We start from the raw sequence: 13834 nt of genomic DNA, 5'->3' as shown, positions 1-13834 counted from the left end.
GATCGGTGATCTTGGAGTAAAAGTCGGCTCAAAAAAAAGCAAAGTGCACTTGTGTGGGCAGTGCAAACCAGCGTCGAGACCACCCCGACAAGCCGCGACGATGCGGTCAGTCGGTCGATCGCGACACACACACACACACACACACACACACACACACACACACACACACACACACACTCTCTCTCTCTCTCTCTCTCTCTCTTTTTCTCTCTCTCTCTCGCAACAAAAGAATTCAAATCTTCGCGCGAAAAAAAAAGTGTGATCTAAAAATAGAATGTTTAAAAAAGGGGGAGGAAGTTGAGTTTAAAGTTTCAACGCCGCGACCGAGGCGACGGACGGGCGGGCGGTGTTTGACGGGGGCACTTCTTCAACGTGCTACCACGAAAGTCCAAGCGTCATAATTTGAAAGAAAAAAAAAAGGGAAGAGATGATAAAATCAAAACAAAAGAGACCGTAGTAATGGCAAAAGGATGAGCTGAGCCTGATGGACCTATGAACCCTCGGGCGGGCCCGAGGTTTGAGACAACCAGGTTTATTGGGAGGCCGGCTCAGGAGTCAGTTTTGAAAAGTCAAACGAGGATGGCGGTAGCTCTGGGATGGGTGGAGTGCCCCCGGCAGGGGGTGCAGGGGAGGGCGAGCTTGAATGATGGACGCCGTCGACCGAGATGTTTGAAGCGGTTGAACCTCGCGATAGCGAGGAACCTGGAGACTGTGAGCGATGTCCAGTGCCAACCACATGGCTCAATGGCCCAGAGTGGGGTGCTATTTCAATCGTGACGGGCGTAAGCAGGCGCGGTTATCCAAAGCGGATGAAATCATTCAAGTCAACCATGCCAACTTGTTTTGACAAACGACATACTTGGTGAGGATGGTCCTGATGAAAGGTGCATGTGTTGAGTACCTATGGAAACAAGCGGCGGAGGCAAGCCGTGTGAGGCCAAGGTTCTGAGCAGTTCAGGCTTCTTATCTCGCAAGACCAAGCCAGTTGCTGAGGCGGGCTAGCCGTACTGCTGACGAGGTCCTCCGCAGCGTCGTCCGGGGGTGGGCTGACAGTATAGGGATAGTCTTCTGACTCGCGACGTTTGATGCCGTTGGGGTAAGGGTTGGAAATGGCGGTGGAAGGGCGCATCATGACCAAAGAGGCCCGCGACGAGGCTGGTGAAATGGCTTTGGGTGGAACGGCGTCAATGGGCGGAGGCAGCGGCGAGCGAGAGCTGCGCGACGGGGACTTTGACGGGGCCGACGTGACGGAAAAATTAAAGGTCGGGGCAGCGATAGTTGGTAGAACAGGATCTGGCAGCACGGAGCGAGGCACGGAGAGCTCTTGCAGTGACTTTGCCGAGTTGAGCGGTGGCTTTTCCAGAGGCTGCAGAGGATCCACGGGTGCACCAAAGGAAAGAATGAAAAGAACAGAAAAGGTCAGGCGAGGCACGAGTGCGGACGGGCGGGTGTTTGACAGGCTTGCGCATGGGCCTAGCACGCACCGCATCGAGGTTGCGCTTCGAGGCTGGAATCCGATGCAGATAGCCAAAGCCAATGCCACAACCCAAACTGTGGAAGACAAGCGAGGGCGCATGCGGTGAGCAAAGGCATGTGGCAAAGCGAGGTGTGCACGCTTTGACGACACTAGGCGGGGCAACATACATGCCCTCGCCTCCCCAGCCGCGCTTGGGTGTGACCACAACTTCACGGCAGGCATCAATGTCACTGTTGTACACGTAAAGGCGCACAGGTTCACCGATGTGCTTCTCAAGGAGCGCCGCCCTGCAAGGTTGAGCGGGCCGATCGCCAACAGAAGAAGCCGCAAGGGGGGAAGAGGGGGGGGTCAGCCGGCGAGCAAGGTGGGAGATGCGGGCAAGGTGGGAGATGTGGGCAAGCTTGGGTAGCAAAAGAAACGGACAGATCATCTTCCTCCTCAAGCACGGAATCAGCAGCCACGATATAATCTGTCCCGGACAAAAGGCCGGCATGCGCGGCGGGCGAGCCAGGTTGGACGTCCTAGAAGCCATGCACACCAGCGTCCATCAGCATGGGGGAGGCACTACGGCTAGTCCCTGGGGATGGGACCGTCAAGGCAGGGAAACGGTCACGCACGAGAATATGCCACACGGTCTCGCTCGCGCGCTCAAAGGAGGCGTAGCGGATGCTGAGACCCAGCAGCCCGGCGCCGCCCCAGTTTTTATTAGGGATTATTGTTGTCTCTGCGCCGTGCAGAATAGCAGATCAGGGCAGGGGTTAGTGGTCTTTGATTTTTGGCTGCTTTTGTCGCCGTGGCCACTGATCGAGCGCATGGAGTGGTGGGTGCATCACCCAAATTAAGGTGCCGTGCGAGGCAGCAGGGCTCGGAAAACACGAGGGCGGCACCAGGTGCATACCTCGGACGGTCTGATCCTTGCTCGAGTACACTAGGATTTGCACAGGCTTGTTGATGTTCTCATTGGCGCATGTCTTGAGAAAAGGACTGTCCTCGTGCTACGAAACAGCCAGGGAAAGATGGCCGGCTCAGCCCCGTCACGCGTTTGGTGCCTGTGGACAGTGCCAACAACGACGTATGGCGGGACATACCAAACGGATCCCCTTGATGGCGATAATGTAGTCAAAGAAAGGCTCCAGTCCGGCATCATGGCCTGGAGAGTTGTCTTGGACACGAAGAACGTTGTAGCCCCCCGTCCCGCCCCCGGGAATCTCCAGCGACTGAGAAGCCCCCATCTCCGTCGTCCTTGAGGCCACCAACACCAACAAATGTAGATGTGTGTGTGAGAGAGAGAACAGCTTGAGAGAGAGAGAGAGAGAGAGAGAGAGAGAGAGCAGCTTGAGAGAGAAAGAGCTTGAGAGAGTTTGAGAGAGAGAGAGAGTTTGAGAAGAGAGAGAGAGAGCGATAAGAGAGAGATGGGTTTGAGAGATAAGAGATAGAGAGAGAGAGAGCTAAGAGAGAGAGCTAAGAGAGAGAGAGAGAGAGAGAGAGAGAGAGAGAGAGAGAGAGAGAGAGAGAGAGAGAGAGAAAAAAAGAGCTTTTATCTTTGTGCTGTCACAGTGTGTGTCGGGTGTATTTTCGCCACAACAGGTGTTGTACACGATCCGAGCTGTGCAGGGCCGATTCAAGGGTCCGAGCTCATGCGGGAGCGCCAGTGCTCACCGCCCTTCACACCGCTCTTCACACTGCTGCTGCCTCACGCTCCTTGATGCTGCGGGTGGTGCTGTATGCTTTGCAACATCTAGTTGTTCCATCCCGAACTTGACGAGATGGCTGACAGCGACTTTTACGTTCGGTATGCCCGAGCCCCAGCCGATCGATTCTTTTCGCTCGCACCGCAGCAGGCTAACGTTTGTGAATCGGCCTCTTCCACCCTTCTTCAGGTACTACGTGGGCCACAAGGGCAAGTTTGGCCACGAGTTTCTGGAGTTTGAATTCACCGGCAATGGTCAGTTATCGACCCTCTGGTCAAGCAGGCAGCATTTCGCACCATCGCTGAAGAAGAAGAAGAAGAGGAAGAAAAAGAAAAAAACAAAAACGAGTCATGGTCAAATTCCTCTCGACCTGACTCATGTTGTAATCGACCGCCATGCCTCCCCGCTTGCTCGTCCATTCAGGCAAGCTCCGCTATGCCAACAACTCCGAGTACAAGAATGACTCGATGATTCGCAAGGAGGTGGGTCCTTCTCGTTCGCGTTCACGGCACCACGCCGCTTGACGTCGCATTTTTCAGTCTCCGTGTTCTCACACCCCTATTGCGGTGCGGCACATATGCTCGATTCTTTTTCTTGTCCAGTGCTACGTATCCAAGGCCGTCCTTGAAGAGATCAAGGCCATCATCGAAGACAGCGAGGTCTGGCGCGCGTTTTACAAATACCACATCTGCTTCATTTGCCGCATCTGTTCAGGGTCATTACAACCCCACTTGATGTTCATGATTTAATCTTCTGAATTGTGGCAGATCACCAAGGAAGATGACAATCTGTGGCCCATGCCTGACCGCGTTGGCCGCCAGGTACGCCTTCAGGCTGTTCAAAAATGCTTGACATTCCCACATCGGCGACTTGGACCTTCACGTCGCGCTGCAGACATGAAGCTCGGTGTTTATTGGTTGGCTCACCTTTCATGTCCTTTCGTCGTGGTGGCGGACGACTCTTGGTTGCCGTCATTAGGAGCTGGAAATTGTGTACGGCAACGATCACATTTCCTTTACCACCGCCAAGATTGGCAGCATGATTGAAGTCAACGACAGCAAGTGCGTCCCAATGCCCCCTCCCCCTGATTCATGATTGGCAGAGCAGACACGCTGCTCACCTCTGGTCATTTGTTCTGGCGTCTGCCTTTCCTCTTTTTTCATCGCTGCACCCATGCAGGGACCCCGAGGGCTTGCGGACGTTCTACTACTTGGTGCAGGATTTGAAATGCTTTGTTTTCTCGATGATCTCCCTGCACTTCAAGATCAAGCCCCTGGGTTGAGCAAGCTCCTGTAGGGTTGACCTCGCTGACAGAAACCAAGCCTTCTTTCTGATGCTAGAAGAGCCATCGTGGAAGCGTGGGTTTGAATGTGTTGTTGTGAACTGTAGCATCGCAAGCCAGGCTGGCTGCGCCGTCTGCAGCTGAGAAGAAGAAAAACTTGACGCCACGGGGGCGTTGAGATACTTGAAATCACAAAAAAGCCGGAACAAGAGTCATCTTGATCAAAATTGACACTCAAAATCTCTCAAAGGGCATCCGTCAGATTGGGTCAATGCTTTCTCCGTTTTGTTGCGACGTCATGGACCAAACGCCAGGATTTCATCGGCGCCGGCCCCATCGTGAGCGTCTCAACTCGGCACCCTCATACAATATGCCTCCGTGCTGACCCTGAAAATCTGTCGGATAGAGAATATCACCAAGCCGTGAGCGCAAACTCCAAACACCTTCACAAAGTAGCAGCAAGCACGAGCCGCTGGGTGACTCACGTGCCGGTAGGGCTGTGGCGTCGGGGTTCTGTTGAAACACTGATTCACCACCTGGCGGGGTCGCCTGAAGCTGCTCAAAGCTGGCGAGCTGGGCAGACGGCCCAGGGTTTGGACGAGAAAATTGGGCTTGCCATCTAACATTTAGCGTGTGGCCGTCACATGTCAGGGGACAGGCTAGCACAAGACGCACGAGGTTGACCAAGGAGGCAGTAGATCGCGCTCCGCTTACTTGCTATTGATTTTATCAAATTCACACAATCGCTGGCGAAGGGCCTGAATTTGGTGCTCCGTGCCCACTGCCACATTGGTATTTACAATGCCCACAACATGACTGGCCAGCGCTTTGAGTACCACCACTCCCTTCCTCACTCCACTCTAGCGTCACAACTGACCTGCCCGCTTCCAATTGGCATTCAACACGTGGAAGCGTTGATGCTGTCGCCTCAAGGTGGGAGGTGGTGGTGACCGATGCGTCAAACGATTGGGTGCCGGCGCATGCAACGTGAGGGCACCCGCTGGAGCCAGCAAGGGTTTGCTCGCGGGTGGCAGAGGGGAGGTCGGAGGCATGAAGAGTTGTGATTTGGGAGAAGCCACAATGTTCGCTCCTCTGCTACTTTGTCGAGTCGTTTCAGATGAAGGTGGCGGCAATGTTCGTCGTTCGACAACAGCGGATGAACGAGCGCGGCGCACGAGCTAACAGGCCAGGGACAGCATGTCACACGTGAGTAGTACACAACCAGGTTGCATTGCAACGACTGCTCCCGGCTGTTAAACCTCTGTCCCACATGCAGGCAGCTGAAATGACATTTCTAATATTATTATTATTATTGCCCACTCATGGCAAGGGTTTGGTGCCACGAAACAGGCAGCCGTGACCCAGAGGGACTCACACTAAGGCGCTCCGATTGGTGGCTCAAGCCACCGGTGGAGAGCGGGATAGGTGGATCAAACTTTGCACGTGCTGTGGCCCTTGAGTCATTGGGGTGGCGGTGCGACCGGCGAGCCTCGGAGTGTGATGGGCGCTTCATCAACACTGGTTCAGTCGCCAATGTGGCGCGCAGTGGCTCGCGCGAAACTCGTGCTTGTCGACGCCGGCGCCGTGGGCGAGGTTGGCCTTGTTTATCACTCATTGGCGGCGAAATATCACGTCCCGTGCCTTTATCATTCTGCACGGTTGATTGGCCGTCAAGTTGCTGGCTTTGACGTTGATGGCTGGATGGTCCACTCTGGCCGACGTTCTCGGGTGAGAGCGTGGGCCAGACCAGTCCAGGAGAGGTGCGGGCCACTGCAGCACCAGCAGCAGACTGTGGTGAGGCTGTGGTCAAGAAAGGCTAGCATAAGCGACGAGCGCCTCACACTGTGGATCTACTCCATGGCATTAGCGGCAGATGGGAGGGGGCGGTGGGGCGAGGCGAGCAGCCAAGACATACGCTGATAGGCAGCCACGGCAGCTACATCCATCTTGGTTCTGGCCAGTTGAGTCCAGTATCCCCAGCCAGCGCGCGTGTCGTCCTCGACGCTGCAGCCAAACACTGAGCCCTGGCATGAACACGCGCCCTTGATCAACACGCAGAACGGCCTCAACCCTTTTGAATTTTTTTTTGCCTTACAGCTAACAAGTCAGTGAAGACTTTGTCGACAAATGACAATCGATTTTGGCGGGAAAGTTGCTGTTAACGGTCAGTAGTTTGTGTGTGTGTGTGTGTGTGTGTGTGTGTGTGTGTGTGTGTGTGTGTGTGTGTGTGTGTGTGTGTGTGTGTGTGTGTGTGTGTGTGTGTGTTGTCAATTTCTTTTTGGGCAAACACAACGGCTACAAGCCGCAGCGAGGGCCGAGCTCTACTTGTGTGCGGATGTGGTTGAGGCGTGCTTCTGGTTTGGGTTGGCGTGGTGACGAGTGGACCGCAGCGGGAGTGAGCAGACTGGACCGCTTCCATGGCGAGCGCAGATCCCCCCAAAATCCATCGCCTTGAGCAGGCTGTTGTGAATCGAATCGCCGCTGGCGAGGTGCGTTCGGCCCGCCGCGTTGCCAACACGTTGATGTACCTCCGGGTACTTTTTTCTTAGACCTGCCTTGTGTCGTGCTTCCCAGATCATTCAACGCCCCGCCAACGCCATCAAGGAGATGTTGGAAAACTCGTCAGTCATTGCCTGCCCTGCTCGCCCTGCTCGCCTGGACGTCCATGGACATCTGCCGCTGACAAGCCATGCCACCCTTTGTCTAGGTTGGACGCCGGCTCCACCAGCGTCACCATCACTGTCAAGCAAGGTGGCATCAAGTTCTTGCAAATCCAGGATAATGGTCATGGCATTAATGTTCGTATTCTGCAGTTTGAAAGTCCCTCTTTGCTCGTTGCGTCTGCACATCCGGCTCAACGCGCGCTCGCGGACGCGCCGCCCGCGGCTTGCCTGGCTGTAGAAAGAAGACATGGACATTGTCTGTGAGCGATTCACGACCAGCAAACTGAGTGCCTACGAAGACTTGCAAACCATCGCTACCTATGGTTTTCGTGGCGAGGCACTTGCGAGCATCAGCCACGTTGCGCATCTCTCCATCATCACCAAGACTCCCACCAGCCCATGCGCCTACAGGTTGGGCTAGAACTTAAGTTGTTGTTTTGCCTGTCGTGAACTTGCGCCATGCCTGGCTCACCCCATCGCTGAATATGGCATGTGCGTGGCGGTTACTCCACCGCAGTGCATCTTATCGAGACGGCAAGATGGTGGCCGAACGTCCTGATAAACCTGCAGCCCCGAAGCCGTGCGCCGGTAACACGGGCACTCAGATCACCGTCGAGGAGCTCTTCTACAATGTGCAGGCCCGGCGACGGGCTCTGAAAAACTACAATGACGAGCTCAATCGCATCGTGGATGTTGTTTCACGGTGTGTGTGTGTGTGTGTGTGTGTGTGTGTGTGTGTGTGTGCGTGTGTGTGTGTGTGTGTGTGTGCTGCCCCGTTTTGCCCTCAATGTCAATGTCATGCTCGCACCCGTTCCATGAGCCTGGTGCGTCCCCAGCTCACCATGACGTCGCCTCAGCTATGCCATTCACAACAGCGGTGCAGGCCTCACGCTGAAGAAGTTTGGCGAGGCCACCGCGTTGGTACGCACCACGGCCTCTGGCTCCACGGTGCGTAACATTCGCGCTTAGCGGGCTTCCATCTTGCCCCGGGCTCGCGACTCATTGGCTATTTCCGCAGATTGACAACATTCGCGCCGTTTACGGCAACGCCATCGCCCAGGAGCTTATCGAGGTAAGGTCCTGGTCGCCGTCAGAGCCATTGTGGCAGCAACACATCGTGGCCTGCTTGACTACATTTCTTGCATTGCCTCTTACCATGCTCATTGATCCGTCGTCGTGTTGGTGCGTGCGCAGATCAAACGAGAGGATAACGACCTCAACTTCAAACTTGAGGGTTACATGACCAACCCAAATTATAACACCAAGAAGCAAACCCTCATCCTCTTCATCAATCATCGCAGCGTACGCTCCTCTACCATCAAGAAGGCCATTGATGAAGGTACGGCCCTGGCACATGCAAGCCACCCAGCGCCCGAGCCCGTCATTTGCTGGCCACCCTGAAAAATCAAGCTAAACTGTCTTTGCGCCCTTACCTTGCCACTCACCCTAGTGTATAGTGCCTATCTGCCTCGTGGGATGCATTCGTTTGCCTACTTGTCCTTGCTGATCAAGCCCGAACTGGTGGACGTCAATGTGCATCCCACAAAGCACGAAGTTCATTTTCTCAATGAGGTTGGTAGTCGCACCTACCATGTATGATTGATGAGGCTTGCATGCGCCGGTTATTGCCTGTGAAACCTTTCATCGAGCTCACCGGCTCGGCTGAATTAGGAGGAGATTGTTCAAAGTATCGCAGTGGCGGTGAGCGAAGCTTTACTGGGCAGCAATACTTCCCGAACGTTTCAAACCCAGACCCTACTTCCAGGCGCAGCCAGCTTGTCTAGCAAGCCAGAATCAGCACCGGTTGCTTCTCAGCGAACGCGGCGCAGCCAGCGAGCTGTGGCTGCAGAAGAGGATCGTTTGCTTTATGATCATGACATTGTGCGCACTGACTCGGCCTCACAAAGCCTGCTGAAGGTAGGTCTTGTCCATCCAGGATGAAAACTAAAGATGGTTTGTTTTGTCGATTGCGTTGCCCGCTCACCAGCCGTTCTTGGATAGTTTTTTGATCGCGTCGAACAGGCACAGCCTGCTGCTGCTGCACGCAGTAGTCAGCGAGCAAGCTTGGCACGGCGAAGCTCTGATGCATCATCAGCAACAGCAACACCTAGCGCGACGCCGGCTAGAACCAGTCAACGGTCTGCCCGGGCCCAGCGGCGCGACAATGAGGTTCAGGATCTCCTCGATGATCTTCAAAGCCAGAGCCAGAGCCAGAGCCAGAGCCAAAGTCAGAGCCAGAGCCAGAGCCAACAAATTCCACGTCGTTCTCATGCTGAGGATGATCCGGATGAAGTCACAATGGAGCAAGCTGCAGATGTCGAGAGCGACGAAGACAACGAGGTCAACGACGAAGAAAACAACACGAACAACGAGGTTGCGCTGCCGGTCGCTCAAGAATCACAAGCCACGGACAGCACGGACTTGTCTTTTGCTCTGACTGCCACTCCTGACACAACAGCCAACGCGCCGATTGTTCTCGACGAGCCCGAGTCCACCACTGCCGATGCTGAGACAATTGGTGTTGAGCATGTCGACGCTCATATTAGTCAAAGCGATATTTGTGAGGGTGATAACGCGGTTACCGCCATGGGACATGCCCACAGCGATGGCAATCTGGCTGGCTCCGCCAAGCGTGACGTTGCAACTTCTGACGGTGACCTGGACGCGCGAGGATCCAAGCGAGCAAAGAATGCTTCCGGCAGCAGCTCGCAGGCATTGGCGGCACGCTCTCGGCAAGTTATTTATATACCCTAAAGGCAGCAGCGCGTGTGGGCAAGCCTTGGGATACGTTGCCTCACCTGCCCTTGCCTTGTTAGAATCGGTAAACCTTGGACTGAATCACACGTCACTTTGACGTCCATACGCGAGCTCCGCGACGGGCTTGTGGAGCAAGAGCATGCAAGTACGTACAATGTTTGCCTGCGCTGTCCCATCCAGGCCGGCTCACACGTCCAAAGTCCTGCCTGATCTTGAGCATGTGTCGTGCTCTCGCAACGCCCTGGTCTTGCTCTAGCTTTCCGTGATCTCTTGAGGGGCCACGTCTTTGTCGGTTGTATCGACCAATCCCTTGCACTGGCCCAACACCAACATAACCTTTACTTGATCAAGACGCGCTTGTTAAGCGAGGAGCTTTTTGCACAGCTGTGCCTGCGTGGGTTTGCTGCCTTGAGCCCTATCGTTTTGGATCCGGCGCCCAGTGTGAGCGAGCTGCTGCGCCAGGCCCTGGACATGTGCGTGCCCCTGTCATGCAACGTCACCCTCTTGCTTTCGCTTATCATATGTATACGTCCCCGAGCCTTGAGCTTTGCATCTCTGGGCCAAGTGGCCCCTGAGTTTCTGCATGTTGCTGTCATTCGATGACCCCGTGGTGATATACTCATGCCCCTTTGACCGGGACGCTGCCTCGTTCTTTTCCCACTTGTATGCAGGCCCGAGTCAGAATGGACGTCGGAAGATGGACCCAAGGACGAGCTTGCACAGGTTTGTAGTTTGTGCATCACCTTTTTTAAGCTGTGGGATGTTTTAGCCAGGCACCTCATGTACTTGCTCTGCCATCATGTCCTGCGTCCGTCTGTTACCGTAGAACATGGCTGTGTTTATCCAGGAAAAGTCAGCTATGCTGACCGAGTACTTTGCTCTCGAGATTGGGGAGGTATGTGGTATAGGATGGCACAACTGCATACAATTGGTTGGCACATACAGGTAACTTTTGCGCTCTTGCGTACACTTAACAGCAGGGTCAGCTCGTCTCAGTTCCATGCTTACTCGAGGGCCACTTGCCTGACTTTTCCGGATTGCCACTCTTTCTGCTGAATCTCATTACGGATGTCGACTGGAAGGAAGAAAAGGCGTGCTTCAGTACTGTGGCCCAGCAAATAGGGTATGGGCTGTTGTTGTGCTGCACTCTTTGTCGCCCCTGGCCAAGCCAAAGCTGGTGCCATTGCCTGCCTTTTTGGCTCTGATAAAGGAGTTCGAACCCAATTGTTGCCTGGCAGACGCTTTTACGCTGCATTTGAAACCCGGCCCGTGTCAATGCGATTTGATGATGGCGAGGAAACGGTAAGACTGGCAAGCGTTCATGGGTATGACAAAACCAGCATGAGTTTTGCCCCTTGGCTCATGCCACTTGACTACTCTCGGCCTTTTTTTTTTTTTTTTTTTTTTTTTTTTTTTCCTTGCTTGATATCAGACAACTGAAGACACTCGGCAAGATGATCATTGGGTGGTGAGTTGCTTGCATCGTGCCTTGGGGTAGCGACAAGATCATGTTGTGGCAATGGATCGCCTCGCTCATCATCATCATACCATTGTGTCCCAACACATGGGTGACACCTGGTCAGGTGGAGCATGTTTTGTTTCCCGCATTCCGCAACATGTATCACCCCTCAAAGCAGGTGGCAGAAAAGGGAGGCGCTCTGCGAGTCGCCAACCTCAAGGAGCTGTATAAGGTTCGGTCGGCCACCCGATGCTGCCGTCCTGCTCTCACTCCCGTGGTCATGAGGTTGGGGCCAATCCTGATCCCGCCGTGCTTGTTGTAGGTCTTTGAGCGCTGTTGAAGAGGGCACTTGCACGAGAACACCCATGTTTTCTAGATGACAGTTTTGATGGTGCGGTTTGATGGTGCGTGCACATGTTCAGCTCAAGCCAATCGGCAGAGAAAGAATTGAGGATCGAGTTTTGGGTGGGTTCGGTTTTCCAACTGGTCCAACTGGTCTAACACAGTCAACCACACATTCACACTCTATCAAAAACAAGGGAGGCATGCGAAAAGGCCCAGGGGCTCCTCTTGAAGCGGCATATCTGAGATCATAAGCGCTCGGCGCATCAGACAGGTGACCGCAAAAGAGCCACGTCATGTGGCGCAGACGTCCGTTTAAGCCATAAGCTCAATCTGCTGCTCGCCGCTTCCAGGCTCAGGTGATTGAACAACGCCAAAGCGTTTCTGGATGGGCTCCTTCATCAAGGGAAAGGCGTCGTAAAAGGCCTCGGGTTCGGTCAGGGCAAAGCAGGGCATGCAGCAAAAGAGCACAATCAGGACGCAACCCAGGTCAAAGACTTTCCATCCATAGCTCTCATCGCAGTCCCCCGAGGCGTCGTCGCTCGGCTGGCCACAACCCAGGTTGGTTGAGTATAGTATCAAGCCGAGCCCCGTCAAGAGGATGAGCAGGCCCATCCATTGACAAGCGCTCCATCGCCGCGGGAGCTTGATCAGTGGGCGACGCGGTTCATCCTTGGCTGACGCTTCGCCCGCCGCACCAGCGTGTCGCGCCATCGGCTCGGCCTGCTTCAACAAGTCGACCTACACATCAAGCCAACAGACACTCGACCACCCAGCCATGTACGCCACGTCGTCTCAACTCCAGCTTCCGCCCCCACCCCACACGCCTTTTGAACCTCCCGAGACCGTCCAAAAAAAAAAACAACAAAAAGCCAAAAAAATAAAATGAAATAAAACTCCACACACACACATACACACACACACACACACACCCTTTAAAATATCACACAGTGATTCACACACATGTTTTCGAATGGACGGGGTTGGTGGTGATGGCTGAAGCGGTGCGAAACGAAGCTACACGGCGCTGCAAGAGAGGCAGAGGCCGCGAAGATTGAGGAGGAGTGAGAGCGCGATGCCCTCAAGGCAGAGCTGGGCAATCTCCTAGCCAAGCTGGACGCCTGCCTGCATGGCTGCAATGGCGCCATAAATGCCGATGTCTTGATGCTGTTTCACGTTTCACAGGCTGACAGAAGCAGATCGCAACAGCGCAGGCCAGCGCTGAGCGACAGCCAAACAGACTCCGCATAGAGCAATGTTTGAGAGAAGGGGCCATAGTAGGCATGTCCATTGCGGAAGGTCCGTCTGCCGCATCGTGCTCGGCGAATCGCCATACGCTATGATGCAGCCGATGTGTTTGCAACAGCTGTTTTCAACCGAAGGCAAAACCTTTTTATCTTAGAGAGTAAAATTATCATTTTACAGAGCAAAAATTGTAACCGTTTTTTTTTTTTTTTTTTTTTTTTTTTTTTTTTTTTTTTTTTTTTTTTTTTTTTTTTTTTTTTTTTGAAGTCAAGTGGCAGTTGAGCGCGACGAGACGGACGGACGGCCCGGGTCGGGGCGGGGGAGGGGCTTCAACTCTGCGTGCGCATGGGGTGGAAGCAAATGCAAGGGGAGGTGGCTGTTTATGTTTGGTTGGACCACGCTTGAGTGGTTTTCTCACACGAAAGCAGAACTAGCCGTGTGCTTCTCACCGCTGTTATGAGCGACAGCGACAGTGAGATGCGGTATCGGCTGGCAGCCGCGGCGCATGACACGGCGCATCTCTCTGCGGCAGTACGTCGGGCATGAAGCGGATGCCTCTCTGATTGATCGTTTGCTAAGAACGGGCCGTCGCTTACCTGCCTCGATCTTGTCACGCCTCGATGCCCAGGTTACGGCTCAGGCGGAGCACACCGTGCGTCGCTACGGCCAACAACCCCGTGACCACCCCGCGACGCCTTCGGCCCAACTGTACGTTTCCGTTCCTTATGTTGCCTCTGGTCCTCGGTGCCTGGTCTGCGCACGCTTGGTGACATATCATCTCGCCGGTCTGCCTCCCCCTAATGCCGCACCTATTGCCCTGCCCTGAAACCTGCTGGAATCAGGCTTCAAAATCGTGTCGACCACCTGACATCACAGGTTATACCCCGCCTCCACCTGTTTGCAGCACCGTTTTGTCCC

The 13834-nt window shown here is 54.4% G+C and overlaps 3 protein-coding genes across 3 annotated transcripts; 2 read left to right on the top strand and 1 right to left on the bottom strand.

Moving 5' to 3' along the window:
- Positions 1-3217: 3217 nt before the first annotated feature.
- Positions 3218-4686, top strand: MONBRDRAFT_32364 (uncharacterized protein). Its single transcript, XM_001745691.1, has 7 exons — positions 3218-3269; positions 3358-3422; positions 3592-3650; positions 3771-3827; positions 3936-3989; positions 4147-4229; positions 4348-4686. The coding sequence occupies exons 1-7, from the start codon at positions 3244-3246 to the stop codon at positions 4448-4450; spliced, it is 447 nt and encodes a 148-aa protein (XP_001745743.1). The 5' UTR covers positions 3218-3243; the 3' UTR covers positions 4451-4686.
- Positions 4687-5983: 1297 nt separating this feature from the next.
- Positions 5984-11925, top strand: MONBRDRAFT_25323 (uncharacterized protein; the record flags this gene model as incomplete). Its single annotated transcript, XM_001745690.1, has 19 exons — positions 5984-6043; positions 6623-6813; positions 7000-7071; positions 7158-7248; positions 7352-7524; positions 7631-7816; positions 7971-8061; positions 8132-8185; positions 8308-8452; positions 8564-8685; positions 8785-9030; positions 9136-9766; positions 10127-10343; positions 10542-10593; positions 10697-10765; positions 10848-10993; positions 11303-11338; positions 11369-11561; positions 11752-11925. 19 exons carry the CDS (start codon positions 5984-5986, stop codon positions 11923-11925), a joined length of 2949 nt encoding a protein of 982 aa, XP_001745742.1.
- Positions 11926-11986: 61 nt separating this feature from the next.
- Positions 11987-12385, bottom strand: MONBRDRAFT_8111 (uncharacterized protein; the record flags this gene model as incomplete). The annotated part of the gene is made up of 1 exon (XM_001745539.1): positions 11987-12385. One exon carries the CDS (start codon positions 12383-12385, stop codon positions 11987-11989), a length of 399 nt encoding a protein of 132 aa, XP_001745591.1.
- Positions 12386-13834: the final 1449 nt, after the last annotated feature.

Source organism: Monosiga brevicollis, genomic scaffold (genome assembly GCF_000002865.3).
Source record: "Monosiga brevicollis MX1 MONBRscaffold_9 genomic scaffold, whole genome shotgun sequence".
In the NCBI taxonomy this organism is placed as follows: Eukaryota; class Choanoflagellata; order Craspedida; family Salpingoecidae; genus Monosiga; species Monosiga brevicollis.
Note: the sequence above shows the minus strand (reverse complement) of the source record. Positions and strands in the feature narration are given on the sequence as shown.